Source organism: Dermochelys coriacea, chromosome 1, assembly GCF_009764565.3.
Source record: "Dermochelys coriacea isolate rDerCor1 chromosome 1, rDerCor1.pri.v4, whole genome shotgun sequence".
NCBI lineage: Eukaryota > Metazoa > Chordata > Testudines > Dermochelyidae > Dermochelys > Dermochelys coriacea.
Window position 1 is genome coordinate 352,039,807 of NC_050068.2, and position 13,751 is coordinate 352,053,557.

At 52.9% G+C, this 13,751-nt stretch overlaps 1 protein-coding gene across 3 annotated transcripts in view; it reads left to right on the forward strand.

The window, feature by feature from the left end:
* Window positions 1-13,751, forward strand: part of SND1 (staphylococcal nuclease and tudor domain containing 1) — a 504,867-nt gene that overhangs the window by 286,533 nt on the left and 204,583 nt on the right. For all 3 annotated transcript variants that reach the window (XM_038374172.2, XM_038374179.1, XM_043500168.1), the window contains exon 15: window positions 9,514-9,655. In XM_038374172.2, coding sequence (XP_038230100.1) covers window positions 9,514-9,655 — 142 coding nt within the window. The remainder of the gene's footprint in view (window positions 1-9,513; window positions 9,656-13,751) is intronic.

Here is a 13,751-nt window from a genome sequence, read left to right on the forward strand (position 1 = left end):
TTTGTGTGAGTGCTGCAGGTCCCGGGGGAAGGTTTGCTGTAGAACGGGAGCCCAGCTGGGTTTAGGATATGTGGAGCTTTGATTGCGGCTGCTCATGCTGTAACCTCGACCTAAAGAAATCGAACCAGCCTGAATCCCCGCTAACAATCTGCCTGCTAAAAATGCCCTTTATTTGTGTGCCCTCTAGGGTCCCTGGCTCCCTTACTGGAGTGCGATTTATGAACAGCGCTGCTCCCTCTCCATTAGCGCCTGCACCGCGAAGCTGAAAATAAAAAAAACTTTGAAAGCTGTCCTAACGGACGCTTTGGGAAGTGAGTCGTAATCTGTCACTTTGGTGTCAGCCTGCTGCTGATGACTCTATGGCTTACCATGCAATAATTGCCACTCTCCACTTAATATTCCACATTAACGATCAGCACTTGCCTGTCTCTTCCCCTCTTGGAGAAGAGCCTGCTTTGTGCTATGCAAATACGTGTGGATTTTAAGGTCATTCTCGAATATTTGAACACTGCTGCTTATTTTAGTTGTTGGCAGCTGGCTTGCGCTTGCCAGTCAGCAGTGTCTTGTGTTCCAGGATTCGCTCGCCTGAGCTGCTATAACCGCTCTGCTAGGTGAAGCTGGGAAATGTGGGTACTTTAATAATCCCCCTCACTTTTGGGGAGTAGCAGGAAAGTTCAGCCCAGGGTGGGGCTTTTTCCTGTTTTGCTGCTCATTTTTTCTGTAAATGAATCAAATTGTGACTGTATAGCGATTACTACTAATTAGTAGCCTTCATTAGCAGCTTCTGTTTTAGATTTACATATGTTAAACCTAAGTGGTTAATAGTTGGGTAATGAATTTTTTTCTTTGCTTGCAGATTATAGTTACTGGGTTGTATTAACTTCTTGGCTGCACAGCTGTGAAATAAATTTCCAGGCATGTGTTTTAAGGCTGGCATAGGTGGAAGCAGAGGCTCTCTCTAGTCAAGAACAACAAGGAGCTGTGTTTTAGGGTTATCTAAGCATCTCATCCTCTGTGTGTTGCTGGGTCAAACAGGTGACTCCCAGCACCGGGTCCTTCAAAGCAGATTTCAGAGCGCTTTAGTTATACCTGTGTGAAGCTTCATTCTTTCAAAGGCATGATCTGGGTGGTCTGATTAGAGCTGAACAAATACTTACTTGCGTCTTTGCAAACTGGAAATTCCGTTTTCTTCACCCAAAATTGAGGTTTTTTTCAAGTTTTTTTCTTCCTGAAATAAAACCCCCAAAATAATTAGCTGGTGTTGAACAAAGCATTTGGAGTGGAATGGTGAATCGAAATGACATTTCAAAACGAAAATGTTGATTTGAATTGACATTTCTGAATCTTTTTCAGTGTTTTTGATAAACTTGACCCAAAATTGTGAATAGTTTTAGCGCTCCTCAAAAATGCATTTTTTGACATATTTACTGTTTGCTGAAAACTTTTGCCCAGATACTATGGTGATGGGCTGCAGGATAAAACCCTAAGAGAAGATGGAAGGCAGATCCAGATTGTCATTTGTGTATTGTGACAGGGTCGGGCCAGATGGCTACAGGAGAGTAATAGAAGGCATATATATTAGCCCCAGGCTAAGTAGGTCCCTTTTCCCTGGGTAAGGTAACAGGGAAGGTTCCAGAACAATCAGAAACCTTCTGAAGACAATTAAGATGACAGGCTGATTCGAACACCTGCAGCCAGTCAAGAAGCTGCTAGAATCAATTAAGACAGGCTAATTGGGGCACCTGGGTTTAAAAAGGAGCTCACTTCAGTTTGTGGTGCACATATAAGGAGCTGGGAGCAAGAGGCGCTAGGAGCTGAGAGTGAGAACGTGGACTGTTGGAGGACTGAGGAGTACAAGCATTATCAGACGCCAGGAGGAAAGTCCTATGGTGAGGATAACGAAGGTGTTGGGAGGAGGCCAGGGGGAAGTTGCACAGCTGTCCCAGGAGACTCTCTAGACAGCTGCATTCCACAGGGCCCTGGGCTCGAACCCGGAGTAGAGGGCGGGCCCAGGTTCCCCCCAACTCATGGTCAGACAGAGGAGTCGTCGACCTGGACTGTGGGTTCATGAATACGGCCAAACTGAGGGCTGCTGTGAAGCTCCAAGGCGAGCAAATCCGCCAATAAGCGCAAGACCCACCAAGGTAGAGGAGGAACTTTGTGTCACTATGTTGGGGGTTGATTTTCCAAAGTAGCAGAGAGGTTTAGGAATGTGCCATTGGCAGTCTGGGATCTGGGCTCCTACGTCTCTTGGTCTCCGTACAGTGTAGAGTAGAACTACCCTTCCCAAACTTTGGAATTCGCCTTGTGGGTAGACCAGGGGTCTGGGCATTGACGCCCGGGCTGCTATCCTAATGCAACAGCAGGCCGGTCACTCGACCTTCCCGTGTCATCTGCCCAACGGATGCTCTGTGCGTGCAAAGTATGAACAAAATGAGCAAGTGACTCTTGGAGACCAGGTCCCCCTCCTTTCCCAGCAGATGTGTGATGTGCCCCTGGGTGAGGAGATTTGTCTGGGTGCCAGGCGCAGGTTGTGTGTTTCCCAGGATGGGGCAGAGGCGTGCCAGTCCTCGCTGCAGAGTCAGAAAGCATTGCAACTCTCTGGGCTTGCTCATGAAGCCTCAGCAGCCTGTGAAAAGCCCTTGCAAAGTTCATGACCTAGGCCCTGAGTTCAGGGGTGACGCAAATGGGCCTCTGATTCTAAACTCATGCAGAACTTATCTGTGTTTCTCCATCCTGCTCCACTGCGTACTGGCCCTTCTCTCTGCCCTGAGTCAATCTCACGGCATGGCACAAGAGGCTTTTCTGCAGCTCCTGCCACCTGGAGTAGCCTCCAGTATTCTTCTGTCTCATCAGCTGCTTCCACTTTTCCCTTAGTGTCTCTCTGACCTTCTCTTGCAAGTTTCTCCATGTCCATAATACTGAACTCTCTAGGCTGTCTCGGGATGAAAAGAGCTACTCAGAGAGAAGTGATGTGGTCTGAGCCTCTGTTACAGCACCAAGAAATGATAAAACCTGTGCTGCCCCAGAAAAGTGGGAGGGCTTTAACCGGACTGTGCGCCTGGTCCGGCCTCGGGTTCCTATTAGAATTACATGCCAGGCAGATGGCAAAGAAACTGGGGCCCTGTCGGTGGCTCCTCTAAATGCCTTGCTCGGCTGCTCTTCTCTGCATCTCTGACCCAAGCTGTGGAAGAAAACCATTGCGATGGCCAGCATTGCAGAGTGCATGGTGAGCAGAGTGTAAAGGGTGTAGATGAGACTGTTCTCTTAGGGCACCTGATCTGAAGGATGGCAACTCCAGCACTCTAGCCCTCGGAGGGTGGCGAGAGCTTGATATGTGGAAGAGGGCCAGGTTCCACAGCTGGAATCTCAAACTTAAAGCACCTGGGAGCACCTTGGCTATTGGCAAGATTGGTACCTACTGAGCCAACAGCTCCATCTGTGTGCGTGGGCACTTTGCTGTTGGGGGGAAACGAACGCAAACCACTCTGTTCTTGTGTTTCCTGAGAGCTGCTGCACCCTGGTTCAGCCTCTTGGGCAAATAAGGAGTCTCTTGGCTGATAATCATAGAAGTGTACGGCTGGAAGGGACCTTGAGAGGTCATCTTGTCCAGTCCCCTGCACTCAAGGCAGGACTATGTAATAGCTGGACCATTCCTGAGCAGTGTTTGTCTAACCTGCTCCTAAAAACCTCCAGTGATGGAGATTTCACAACTTCATTGGGCAATTTATTCCAGTGCTTAACCACTCAAGTTAGGAAGTTTTTCCTAATATCCAACCTAAACTATTCTTGCTGCAATTTAAGCCCATTGCTTCTTGTCCTATCCTCAGATGTTAATGAGAACATTTTTTCTCCCCCCTCCTTGTAACAGCCTTTTATGTACTTGACAACTGTTATCATGTCCTCTCTGTCTTCCCTTCTCCAGACTAAACAAACCCAATTTTTTTCAATCTGCCCTCATTGGTCATGTTTTCTAGACCTTTAATCATTTTTGTTTCTCTCCTCTAGACTTTCTCCAATTTGTCCACATCTTTCCTGAAATGTGGCACCTAGAACTGGACAAAATACTGCGATTGAGGCCTTATTAGCATGGAGCAGAGCAAAATAATTACTTCCCGTGTCTTGTCTTGTCTTTACAACACTCCTGCAAATACATCCCAGACTGATATTTGCTTTTTTTGCAACAGCATTACACTGTTGACTCGTATTTAGTTTGTGAACCTCTCTAACACAGAGTGGTTACATAACTTCCCTCACTGACCAACTCCCTGAGGTTTCTAAAGTCTGCCGTCTTGATTTCCATAACGGTATTGCTCTGCTTCCTGAGGGAGCCTGAGTTCGTAACTGATCAGGAGCCCAGCATCCTCCTATGGGTGCTTTTGGGGGATACAGCACCTGACACAAGCACTTCCCAGTCACCTGGTCCAAAGAAGCCGCCCCCACTGAGGGGTCTTGTCACCTGCCTGATGTGCCCAGTGTGGTGCACACAGGCTGCAAATGGGGAGCCCCCCCGCTGAAGGAAGCTGTCTGCGATGTGTCACTAATAGCCGTGGCGCTGACCTTGGGTCAGCATTTACCGTGATGGGCTAGAGGTGGCTGGGAGGGCAGGGCGCTGAGAAAGGTGCTGCAGGGGGAAGCTCCACATGGGCCGGAGAGGAATGGGTGGTCTAGTCAGTCTCTCCCATTCCGAATTCCTGGTACTGCCATGAGTAGAAAGGGAAGCCGACGTACAGTCTCCATCAGCCCAAGCTGGGAGGGGAGGTTCGTCCAATGTGGGGGGCCTTTACAGGGAGGGTAAAGGGGAGAGTTAGGAATGTAGGGCTGGAAGGGATCAAGTCCATTCCGTGTGATCATAGGCAGCCCCAGCTTATCGTTCTCTTCACGAACTTACCAAGCTGGGTTGTTAGCCCCCACCATGCCTAGTGCAGGCTGTTCCAGAGCCTGCCTCCCTCTGGTGGTTAGAAACCTGCTTCTCGTTTCCAGCCTGAATTTATTCCTGGCCAGTTTATCCCCGTTTCATCTTGTGCCAACATTGTCCTTTAGCTTCAGTGTCTATCCCGGGTGCATTTGTAGAGAGCAGTCAGATCCCCTCTCAGCCTGCATTGTGCTAGGCCAAACAAGCCAAGCCCTTCCAGTCTCCTCTCGTAAGACAGGCTTCCCTTCCCTGGATCATCCTAGTAGCTCTTGGCTGGACCTTTCCGGTTGGTGATGAACCGTTCATGGTATTCCAAAGGAAGGCTCACCAGCGCTTGTTGTTAGCCCCTTGCACTTTGTGCTCTTACATTTCACCCATTGCTGTTATGCCAGGTCTCAAGGCCTTCCCATCAATATTCCAATCCTCCTCTGTATCAACGATGCCTACCAACGTGGGGTTGTCCGTACGTTTCTTTAGCGCACTCCTGCTTCTTGTGCCAAGGCCATCAATGAAACTATCTAAATGGGAATGATCCCGAGTCAGATCCTTAAAGAACTCCAACCCGAGTCGAGGGAGCCAGAACAACTTCCACATCCCCCTGCGGCTTTCTCGTGAGGCGGCTTATAGGCTGTGTAGTCTAGTGCCTGGAAACAATGGATGGGGAGTCAAGACCCCTGGGTTCTAATCCAGGCTGTCAATGACTCCCAGTGTGACCGCTGGCCTGGTTTGCAGGGGAGCTGGGCTCCCATGGGGTTCAGTGTCTGTACAGCACTCTAAGGCCCGTCACAGGTATTTCTCTAGCCCCCTTCAGTTGAGTGTCACACAAGCTTCAGTGCATTTACCTTTCGTGCTATTATACCAGGGAGATTAAGTGACTCACCCAGGGCCTCACAGGGAGTCGGTGGTGGAGCAGGGAATTGACACCAGATCGCTCAGATCCCAGGCTAGCGCTCTAACCGCTGGGCTGTCCTTCCTCTCTGGTGACCTGCTGTGCAGTTGGAGTGCAAAGCATTGTTATTGCCTAGCTCGGCATCAGCTGCCTTCTGCTAATGCTGGGATGCTGTCATCACTTCTCTTGTGCCCCCGGGGATCAGCAGATCCAGATAGGCCACGATATTCTCCTTTTTTCCCATCTTCAAGGCTAATCTGCCATGCTGCTGCCAAAGCACCTCTTGCTGTCCTGTGGCAGAGGCTCTGCTCCAAAAATTTATGGCTGCCTCCACTCTCCCTTTCCCTCCTGGGTTTCTTTTTTGGTCACATCTGAAATGCTGAAGGTCGCGTCTTGTTAATGAGGGTCTGAGAGGTGCGGACACATGTTGTCAGTCGGGATTCAGCTGTTGTCGAAGTATGCTCTGCTCCCACTCTCCCCTTGCCACTTAATTTTCCTGGAGTGACATGCGGGCTTGTAATTGCAGCCTGGCTTGCACTTTGGTCTAAGGAATGTATGCAGATAGCCATTTCTTTTCGCGTGCTGACTGCGTTGGAAATAATGAGTTTCCGAGTAGGGGAGCTGGTTCCAATTTACATTCAAGTCCCATAGCTGGAGCAGCGAGCTCTCTGCTCTAACCTTTGCCATAAAATATGGCATTTTGAATGCCCCGGCTCCTTCCCAGTAAGTCCTTTTCTGCAGTGCAAGCCGTTCAGCGGTGGGGATGGATCTTGGGAACATCCTATTGATTTTATTTCTGTGATCTAGTGAGTTTCCATCCACGTCTCTGCTTTAGCAGTCTGGTCAGGCAGCCCTTCGGTGAACTAGATCCAAACTGTTACTGAAGGGAAGAAAGTTTTTGGCTGCAGCGAGTTTCTCCCTTCCCTTCCTTCGCAGTTCATTTTTCTAAATTAAGGACACAGTGAAATGAAAAGCCACCTGGCTGCATTTTATTTTAGGAACAGCTTTTTTTTTTTCTGGGTGAAATAAATCAGAAGCCTGTGACGTTTAGTGTCTTGCATCTGAAATGTACGGTTTGCTTAGTTTTTGGCTAAGGCCTCCAGTTCAAAATAAGTTGTTAATCTAGTGATTTGAGATAAACAATTAGGTAATGCATTCCCAAATTACAGGCCCAGCCTATGAATAATGGCCTGAGATTTAAGCCTGTTTAGCAAATGTTCTTAATCTGTTGGTGCTTTCTGACCTGTTGGGTGTTAGTCCTGTTTGCCTCTGCTCCGTTCTGGGGTGGGGAGGGAAGTTGGGCATGTGGGAGTTTTCTATGGACTTAGGCTGCAGGTCTGCTCTGGCTTCTATCAAGGAAAGCAGCAGTGATCTGGGAGGCGATTGTCTTCCTGCTGTGAGGGTCCGTTTGGAAGGACACTGAATTCCATTACTGTAAATATTGTTCTGAGCCCTCCCTCAATGTCTGGGCGTGTCAGATAAAAGTGTGCCAGGCATTGAAGTGTGGTGCTGTCACGTGTTTTACCAAGCACTCTGAGTCCCTCCACCACCACTGACGGTTGCTCATGGCGCGTTGACTTTTCATTAACCGATATGCATTAATTTGTATACAGTGGCTTGTTGCTAGGAGTGGAGCAGGCAGCGAAGTGCGGTATTCAGTTGAGGCAAGATTCCCTGTGAAAGGGAAGCAGTTGCTGCTCCACGGGGGGGCTGCGTCAGCACTGGGTTATGTTTAACAGGGGGGTGAGAGGTTGCTGGAGTTGCGTGTTCTGGGCCAGCTGGCGTCCCTCCTATCCGCCCGCACCAGTGCTTGAAGTAGGCGTGGAACTACCTAGGACAGGAAAGAGATACAAAAGTATGACTAGCGGGAAGCTAGCCAATCGGGGCAGGGGGCCGCAGAGGATTTTGGCACTTGAGTTCTTGCTGCGGTGTCTTAAACAAATGAAACAGGGCATCTTGTGTGATGGGTGGGGAGGAGAACCCTTGGGTGGCTCTGAGCCTGACAGGAAGAGTGTGTTCTCGCGGCACAGAGGTCCTGAGATGCAAGCTCCTTCCTTGAGGAAGACCAGGCGCTGTGCCAAGGTCACGGGGAGCTGTCTGGATCAAGGTGCGCAGACTGTAGGGCCAGGTAGATAACTGAGCATTATTAGAGATTATTTGTATTGGCGTAGCGCCTGGGAGCCTAGCCATTAGCCAGGCCTGTATTGCACTAGGCGCTGTACAAACACAGGATGAAAAGCCGGCCCCATCCCAGAGAGCTCCCGATCGGAGTATGAGACGAGATGACAGGTGGAGACAGACAGATGGGGGAGCACCTGGAAACACTGAGACGGTACTGGTATCTACTCAGTCCTGAGTGCACTCCCAGCATTCAGTGGGCTCCACGGATCGTCTGAGCAGCTGGTTTCCCTAAGGATTCCTGGGGCTGAATTCAGCAGGGACTCCCCCAGGACCATCGGCCACTCGTGCCCAGATGCTGCCTCGCAGCTGGCAGGACATGTGGGTGTTTCTCGGGTCTATTGCCCTGGCTCGCCGGAGCAGTTTCAGAGACCTGACCCAAGCAGCCTAGTCAGTTGGGGAAGGAGGCGACAGGAGCCCAGCTCCAAGGCTGCATTCAGGCCTTATCTATGCAGGAAAGATTTTCCGTACAAACTCGGGTGCATTTGAACCATTTAGTTACCCCAGTGTAGTCCCAGCCCTCCCGGTCTGGGGGAAGAGCTGCCCTTTCTCCATGCAGCTTGTCGCTTGGGAAGGGATTTAAGCCAAGCCGGAAGGATCCAAATAGAAGAGTCCCAGGCCGGGGATGGGGGGAATGGCGAAGGGCAGCTACCCCATGAAAGTGTCCGTGGAAACACGGCCTTGGAAACCCCAGTGTCGAGATCAGCTTGGCTCCCTGCTGGCTGTCCTGCCGAGTGGGTGGAGGAGAGGTGGTCACGCTGGAGACTCGAATCACTGTCAGTGAGATAAGGGGCTGGTCAGGGCAGTGCAAGGCCTTGTGGCATTTGATGCCTAGCTAGGGTGGTTTGGGCTGTGGCTGCTGCCCAATAGGGAGCTTGGGCCACAGCACTGCTTGCAGCCTGCATGCAGCTGGGCATACAAGTGACCGTGTTCCCCAGCAGGGCTGAGTACCACACCCGTGACTTGCTGCCATGTGCCTGTGGGGTGCAGGGCAGGAGTACCCGATTGTTGCCCTACCAGGAAACTCAGCTCTCCCCTTCCCTGCCCAAGTGTCTTGTGAGAGCTGGAGGAGCTCCTACCACAAATGTGCCTGCCATGTTACCTCACACGCCGGGGGCTGACCCTGCCATCTGCCAGGGGCTGGGAGCAGGGCTTGGCTCCCTGGGGCAGACTCTCCACCTCCCAGCCCCGGGCAGCACTGTGTGAGGCAGGAGTGCTCCCCAGGGAGAGTCTCCCAGCCAGCCAGGTACAGCACTGTGTTAATGGTGACTCGTTATGGGCCGAGTGTTGCTGTCCCCTCTGGCTGGTGGCCCCAGGTTCGTCAGCCCCTCTGCCCCCTGCCAGCAGGCTTCAGCCTGAGCGGCAGGGATCTGTGCTCAGAGACCAAGGCTTGGGGTTCGATCCTTCGCCAGCCCAGGCCAGGGATCGTGTGACTGGCTGGTGTGAGGGTGCTGTGCCTTGTCCTATGGGGATGTGGGTTCCCCCTCTCACCATCAGTCTCTAATGTCCTCTCTCCTTTCCTGCCCTCCAGGACACCCAGAAGGCCAAGCAGTTCCTGCCCTTCCTGCAGCGGGCCGGCCGCTCCGAGGCGGTGGTGGAGTACGTCTTCAGCGGCTCTCGGCTCAAGCTGTACATGCCAAAGGAAACCTGCCTGATCACCTTCCTGCTAGCAGGTGAGCCGTCCTCGTGTCTGTGGGCGTGGGACCATGCTGCGTCAGTCCCTTGCTGGGTGGACAGCGGCTCAGCCTGCCCTCGATTTGTGGCGCCCGGCGGTGGCACGGCTTGCTGTCTCCCTTCACCGCACGGGAGCTCTCAGGCCTGCCATGCCACAGTGTGAGAAGTGTTTGGAACAGGGGAAGGTCCTAAGTCTGTCTATCCATCCCAGTGCCCCAGCTCCCTTTGTAACTGATCTGAGGCTGCTTCTCCTAAGGCCAGGAAGGGCACAGAGTGCGCTCTCCTTCCGGGGTCTCCCCTCCCCATGCTGCTGTAGGCACCTTCTATCCCTGGTGCTCTGCCAGCATTGGCCCTTTGTGTGCAGGGGAGTGAGCAGCACTTAACCCAGGTCTGGTGCCTTACTGCACCTTGGCCGCGTGTCCTGCACTGTGTAAACCTGCCTGGCGCCCTTCTAGGTGGGAGAGGTGGTTCTTCCAAAGTGCCTGCTTTGACACAGGACCCCCCGTACCCCACCGTGACTTATCTCCAGCACAGAGCCATTTTCTTCTACCTCTCATGGCTCGCTGCCTCCTGCGGGGGGAGATCCAGGTTTGAACCCTGGCCCTGGCAGCCCCAGTGCTCTGCTCTGTTCCGTACACATGGAGCTCTGTCTCCTTTCCTTGTGTCCGGCATCTTCATCTCTCCCAGCAAAGCTCAGCCACGAGCCGTGTGCTTGGAACGATGTTTGTTTATGCACTCGGAGCCAAGCGCCACTGACGAGCAGTAAAACGTGACTTTATTGGTGCTTGCTGCCTCCTGGAGGAGCTGCGTTGTTATGGGTGGGGTGGCGCCTTTCCCCATCACACTCGGCGCAGAGCTCTTGAAGTCTGCTCTGCCCCTTCGTTCTCACAGATCTCTCGGGTGATGAGTCTCGCCTGGCCGCAGCAGGGCTTGCTGGCAGCTGCTTGCCATCTGCCCCGGGTCTCCTCCTCCCTGACAGACTCTCTGGGAACTGCCTTCCTTCCCCTCCCACCCTTCTTTCGGCAGGTAGACTGAGTCTCAGGGCGCAGTGCGTCTTGCTGAGGGTATGGGGCCCGAGATCACAGCCACTTCCCCCACTGTCAGTTCTTGTTGAGCGTCTCTCTCATTGCGTGTGAAGTTAATGATCACTCTGCAACTTGCTGTGCCTTCCAGAGGGATTAATTGAGCTGGGGCGCCATAATCAGAAATGTCTGCGGGCTCTGCTGAGGCGAGAGTGCTGAGCTGTCAGAATCCCGGCACCGGGGCCACATTAGCAGCTGGGACTGCAGCCGCGCATGCCCCGGTGCTTGTTTGCACATCTCTGCTCTCACTGGAGATCCTCCTTCCTCCTGCCAGGGTGCAGAGAGGGGTCACTGGCAGGCAGTCATGGAGTCCTGGCTATTGGCCTACAAACAGACCTTGGCTTTCTTCCCTCCGCCGGGCCCCAGGGAGATCCCACGTGGCATGGGCAGCTGAGCCTTTGAGTCATGGTGGAGGAGGAAGGCAACACAGCTGGCTCCAGTTCAGCTTTCTTCTTGTTTTATTCACACTTCTATTTATCCCTCCACACTTCTCCGCCCGGTGCCTAAATCTGGGTGCTTCCTGTGATCGAGGCTCGCTGTGGAAGGCATATCTGAACTGGGGCTCCCTTCCAGATGAGGGATTCCCTTATGGTGCCCAGCCAGGCCAGTGTGGAGTAGCCCAAGCCCCGCTGGTGTCTGCTCCTCTCGGGTGCCCCAATGTCACTGGCTCCATGCAACCAAGTTATTCTCCAGCCAGCTTTCGGAGCAGCTCAGGCAGAGTCTGAGTGGTAGTGGGGTCGCTCAGTGGTCTCCTGTGTGTCTGCCGCAGCCCCTCCCAGAGTCGGGTCCTGAATCTCACTGAGCAGTGAACTGAACGGATGTGAAATGTATTAGCCGATAGTGACAGCGGAGTGCTGGGAAAACAGCTGTGGTCCTTGTATTCTAAAAGTCTTCTGTAAATCAGGCAGTGGGTCTGAGCTGCTCGCGACTCACTGCCGGGAGCTCTGGGCCTTGTTCTGCCAGCCTTCTCTGCTCCTGGCTTCACAGGTATTTGGTGTCCCGGGGGTGGTGTTGCTGTTTGCAAGTTGTTGGGCTGACAGCTGCACATGGATACATCTTGGACCTGAGGTTCTTGTGGCCGAGGACACGGCTGGCTGGACAAACTCTCTGTGACGAGGTGGCTTTTCCTCACCACCGAGTACAGAGGGTGATTTGTGCTCCTTACGTTTTTGGTAGGGAGCATGTTATGTTCCCACCTGGATAATTCAGAATTTTCCATCTGGCTTTGGTGCGGGTCACTTGTCCTCATCCCTCTGCCCCCCTTCTGACTGAAGCCAGACCTCTCCCATGGCTAGGAACCCCCAGCCTGGCACTTAGGTAGGTGGCCCCACAGATGTTACCCAGAGAGGCAGGAAGAGACGGTGGAGCCAAGCTGTATGGCTCTGCCTGTCTCCAGCCTGTTGCGGGACTGGGCTAAGCACCCAGGTTCCTTACAACACAGAGTCTGGTATTCAATTAGTTCCTCCTTCAGGACACACTGCTCCCATCACCAGACTCTGAGGCCGTCTACATTGCCTGGCTTTCCGTTCCATTTCCCCCGGTGCAGCCCGGCCTGGGAGTGCCAGAGACTCTCGCCACTGCGCATCAGTAGTGGCGGCATGTAGGGCTAGGTGTGCTACATGGCGCAGCGAAAGGCAAGTTCCTCACTGCTGGCACCTTTCCCACTGCCTGCCTCCTGCCAGAGCCTTTCCCCACTGCTGGAGTCTTTCACTGCGGCGGGGAACTGCTCCGGCAGTGGGACGCTGCTGTTCAAAATAGCAAGTAGACATGGGAGGCCCTGGTTGGGCGAGTACAGAGCCCTATAGGGATCTATCCAGTACGTTCCCATAAGGTTCAGGCATGTCCTTGCTCTTCCTGTCCACACCGCTGTTTGCACCCATAAGTAGTGGTCCCTCGCTCTCCAGTGGGGAGGGAGGCCACTCTGCCTTGTTGTCAGGGGCTGCAGAGCCTTCCTTTTATGCTTCCTGCCCTGCCCCGGTACAAGGGGGTGGGACAGGTTTGGCTCTGCCCACCAAGGGGAGTGTAGTGGTCCCTCGCGCTCCAGTGGGGAGGGAGGCCACTGCCTCGCTACACTGTTCTAGGGGTGCGTGTAATGTACGCGCTGTTGGTGCTGCTGAAAGGAGTGTGGGGTGTAGATGTTCCCCTTGCGTACAGCAGCGGCTGGCAGGCATAGCCACCTCTTGTGCCCCTGCTCAGAGCAGGGCTGGTGACCCAGCGTGTTTACACCAGCACTCCTGCCAGTTGACTGCACCAGCTGTGGAAACAGCATGGAGTCTCCGGAAGAACTACTGATCGGCTCTGTTGTGTTCGAGGGAATGTCTGGGCTAAGGGGTGAACATAACCCAGTCGCTGCCCAGCATTACTCGAGCTCTGGGTTTGGTACCCAGAGACCTCCACCTGCTTCGCACCATGGCAAACGCACCGCTGAGTGTCCCGTTAACCTTTTGTTAAGGATACAGAAAACAAGGAAAAACAACTACAGCCTGTGGAATGTAAAATGCTGAGTAAAGCTTTTCCTGTTATAGCCTCTCCTTTCCCTTTCGCCAGAGGGAGTTTGTGGAAGTCTCTGAGGTGGTAGAAAGCCAGTGATAACTGTCCCTTTGGGGAGAAGAGATGAAGTTAGCTGAGATGATCCAGGGCTGCTGCAAAGTCTAATCCTGCTTTATCCCGCATGGTGGTTGGGGTTGAGCCGGAGCCAGTAGGGGTGGCGATGTCAGCTGGGTCCCTCTCTCTGACCACCTCTCAGGACCAGAAGGAGGAAGGTCCAGGGCCCCTGGAGATGGTGGGGGTGGCAGCCAGGATGATGGAACTCATTTCTGTAGCTTCCCTCTGTTCTTCTATGGCTTCCCCCAAAGCCTCTCTCTGTATGGACCCGAAAAGGGGTGATGGGTGGAACAGCCCATCCCCTGACAGTTAGTCCTGGTTTCCTACCCCAGTTTTAGTTCACTGATTTCTAACGTAACTCAGTCTTTGAGCCATATCTGGAGGCCGTTTTGTTTGGACTAATTTGGGT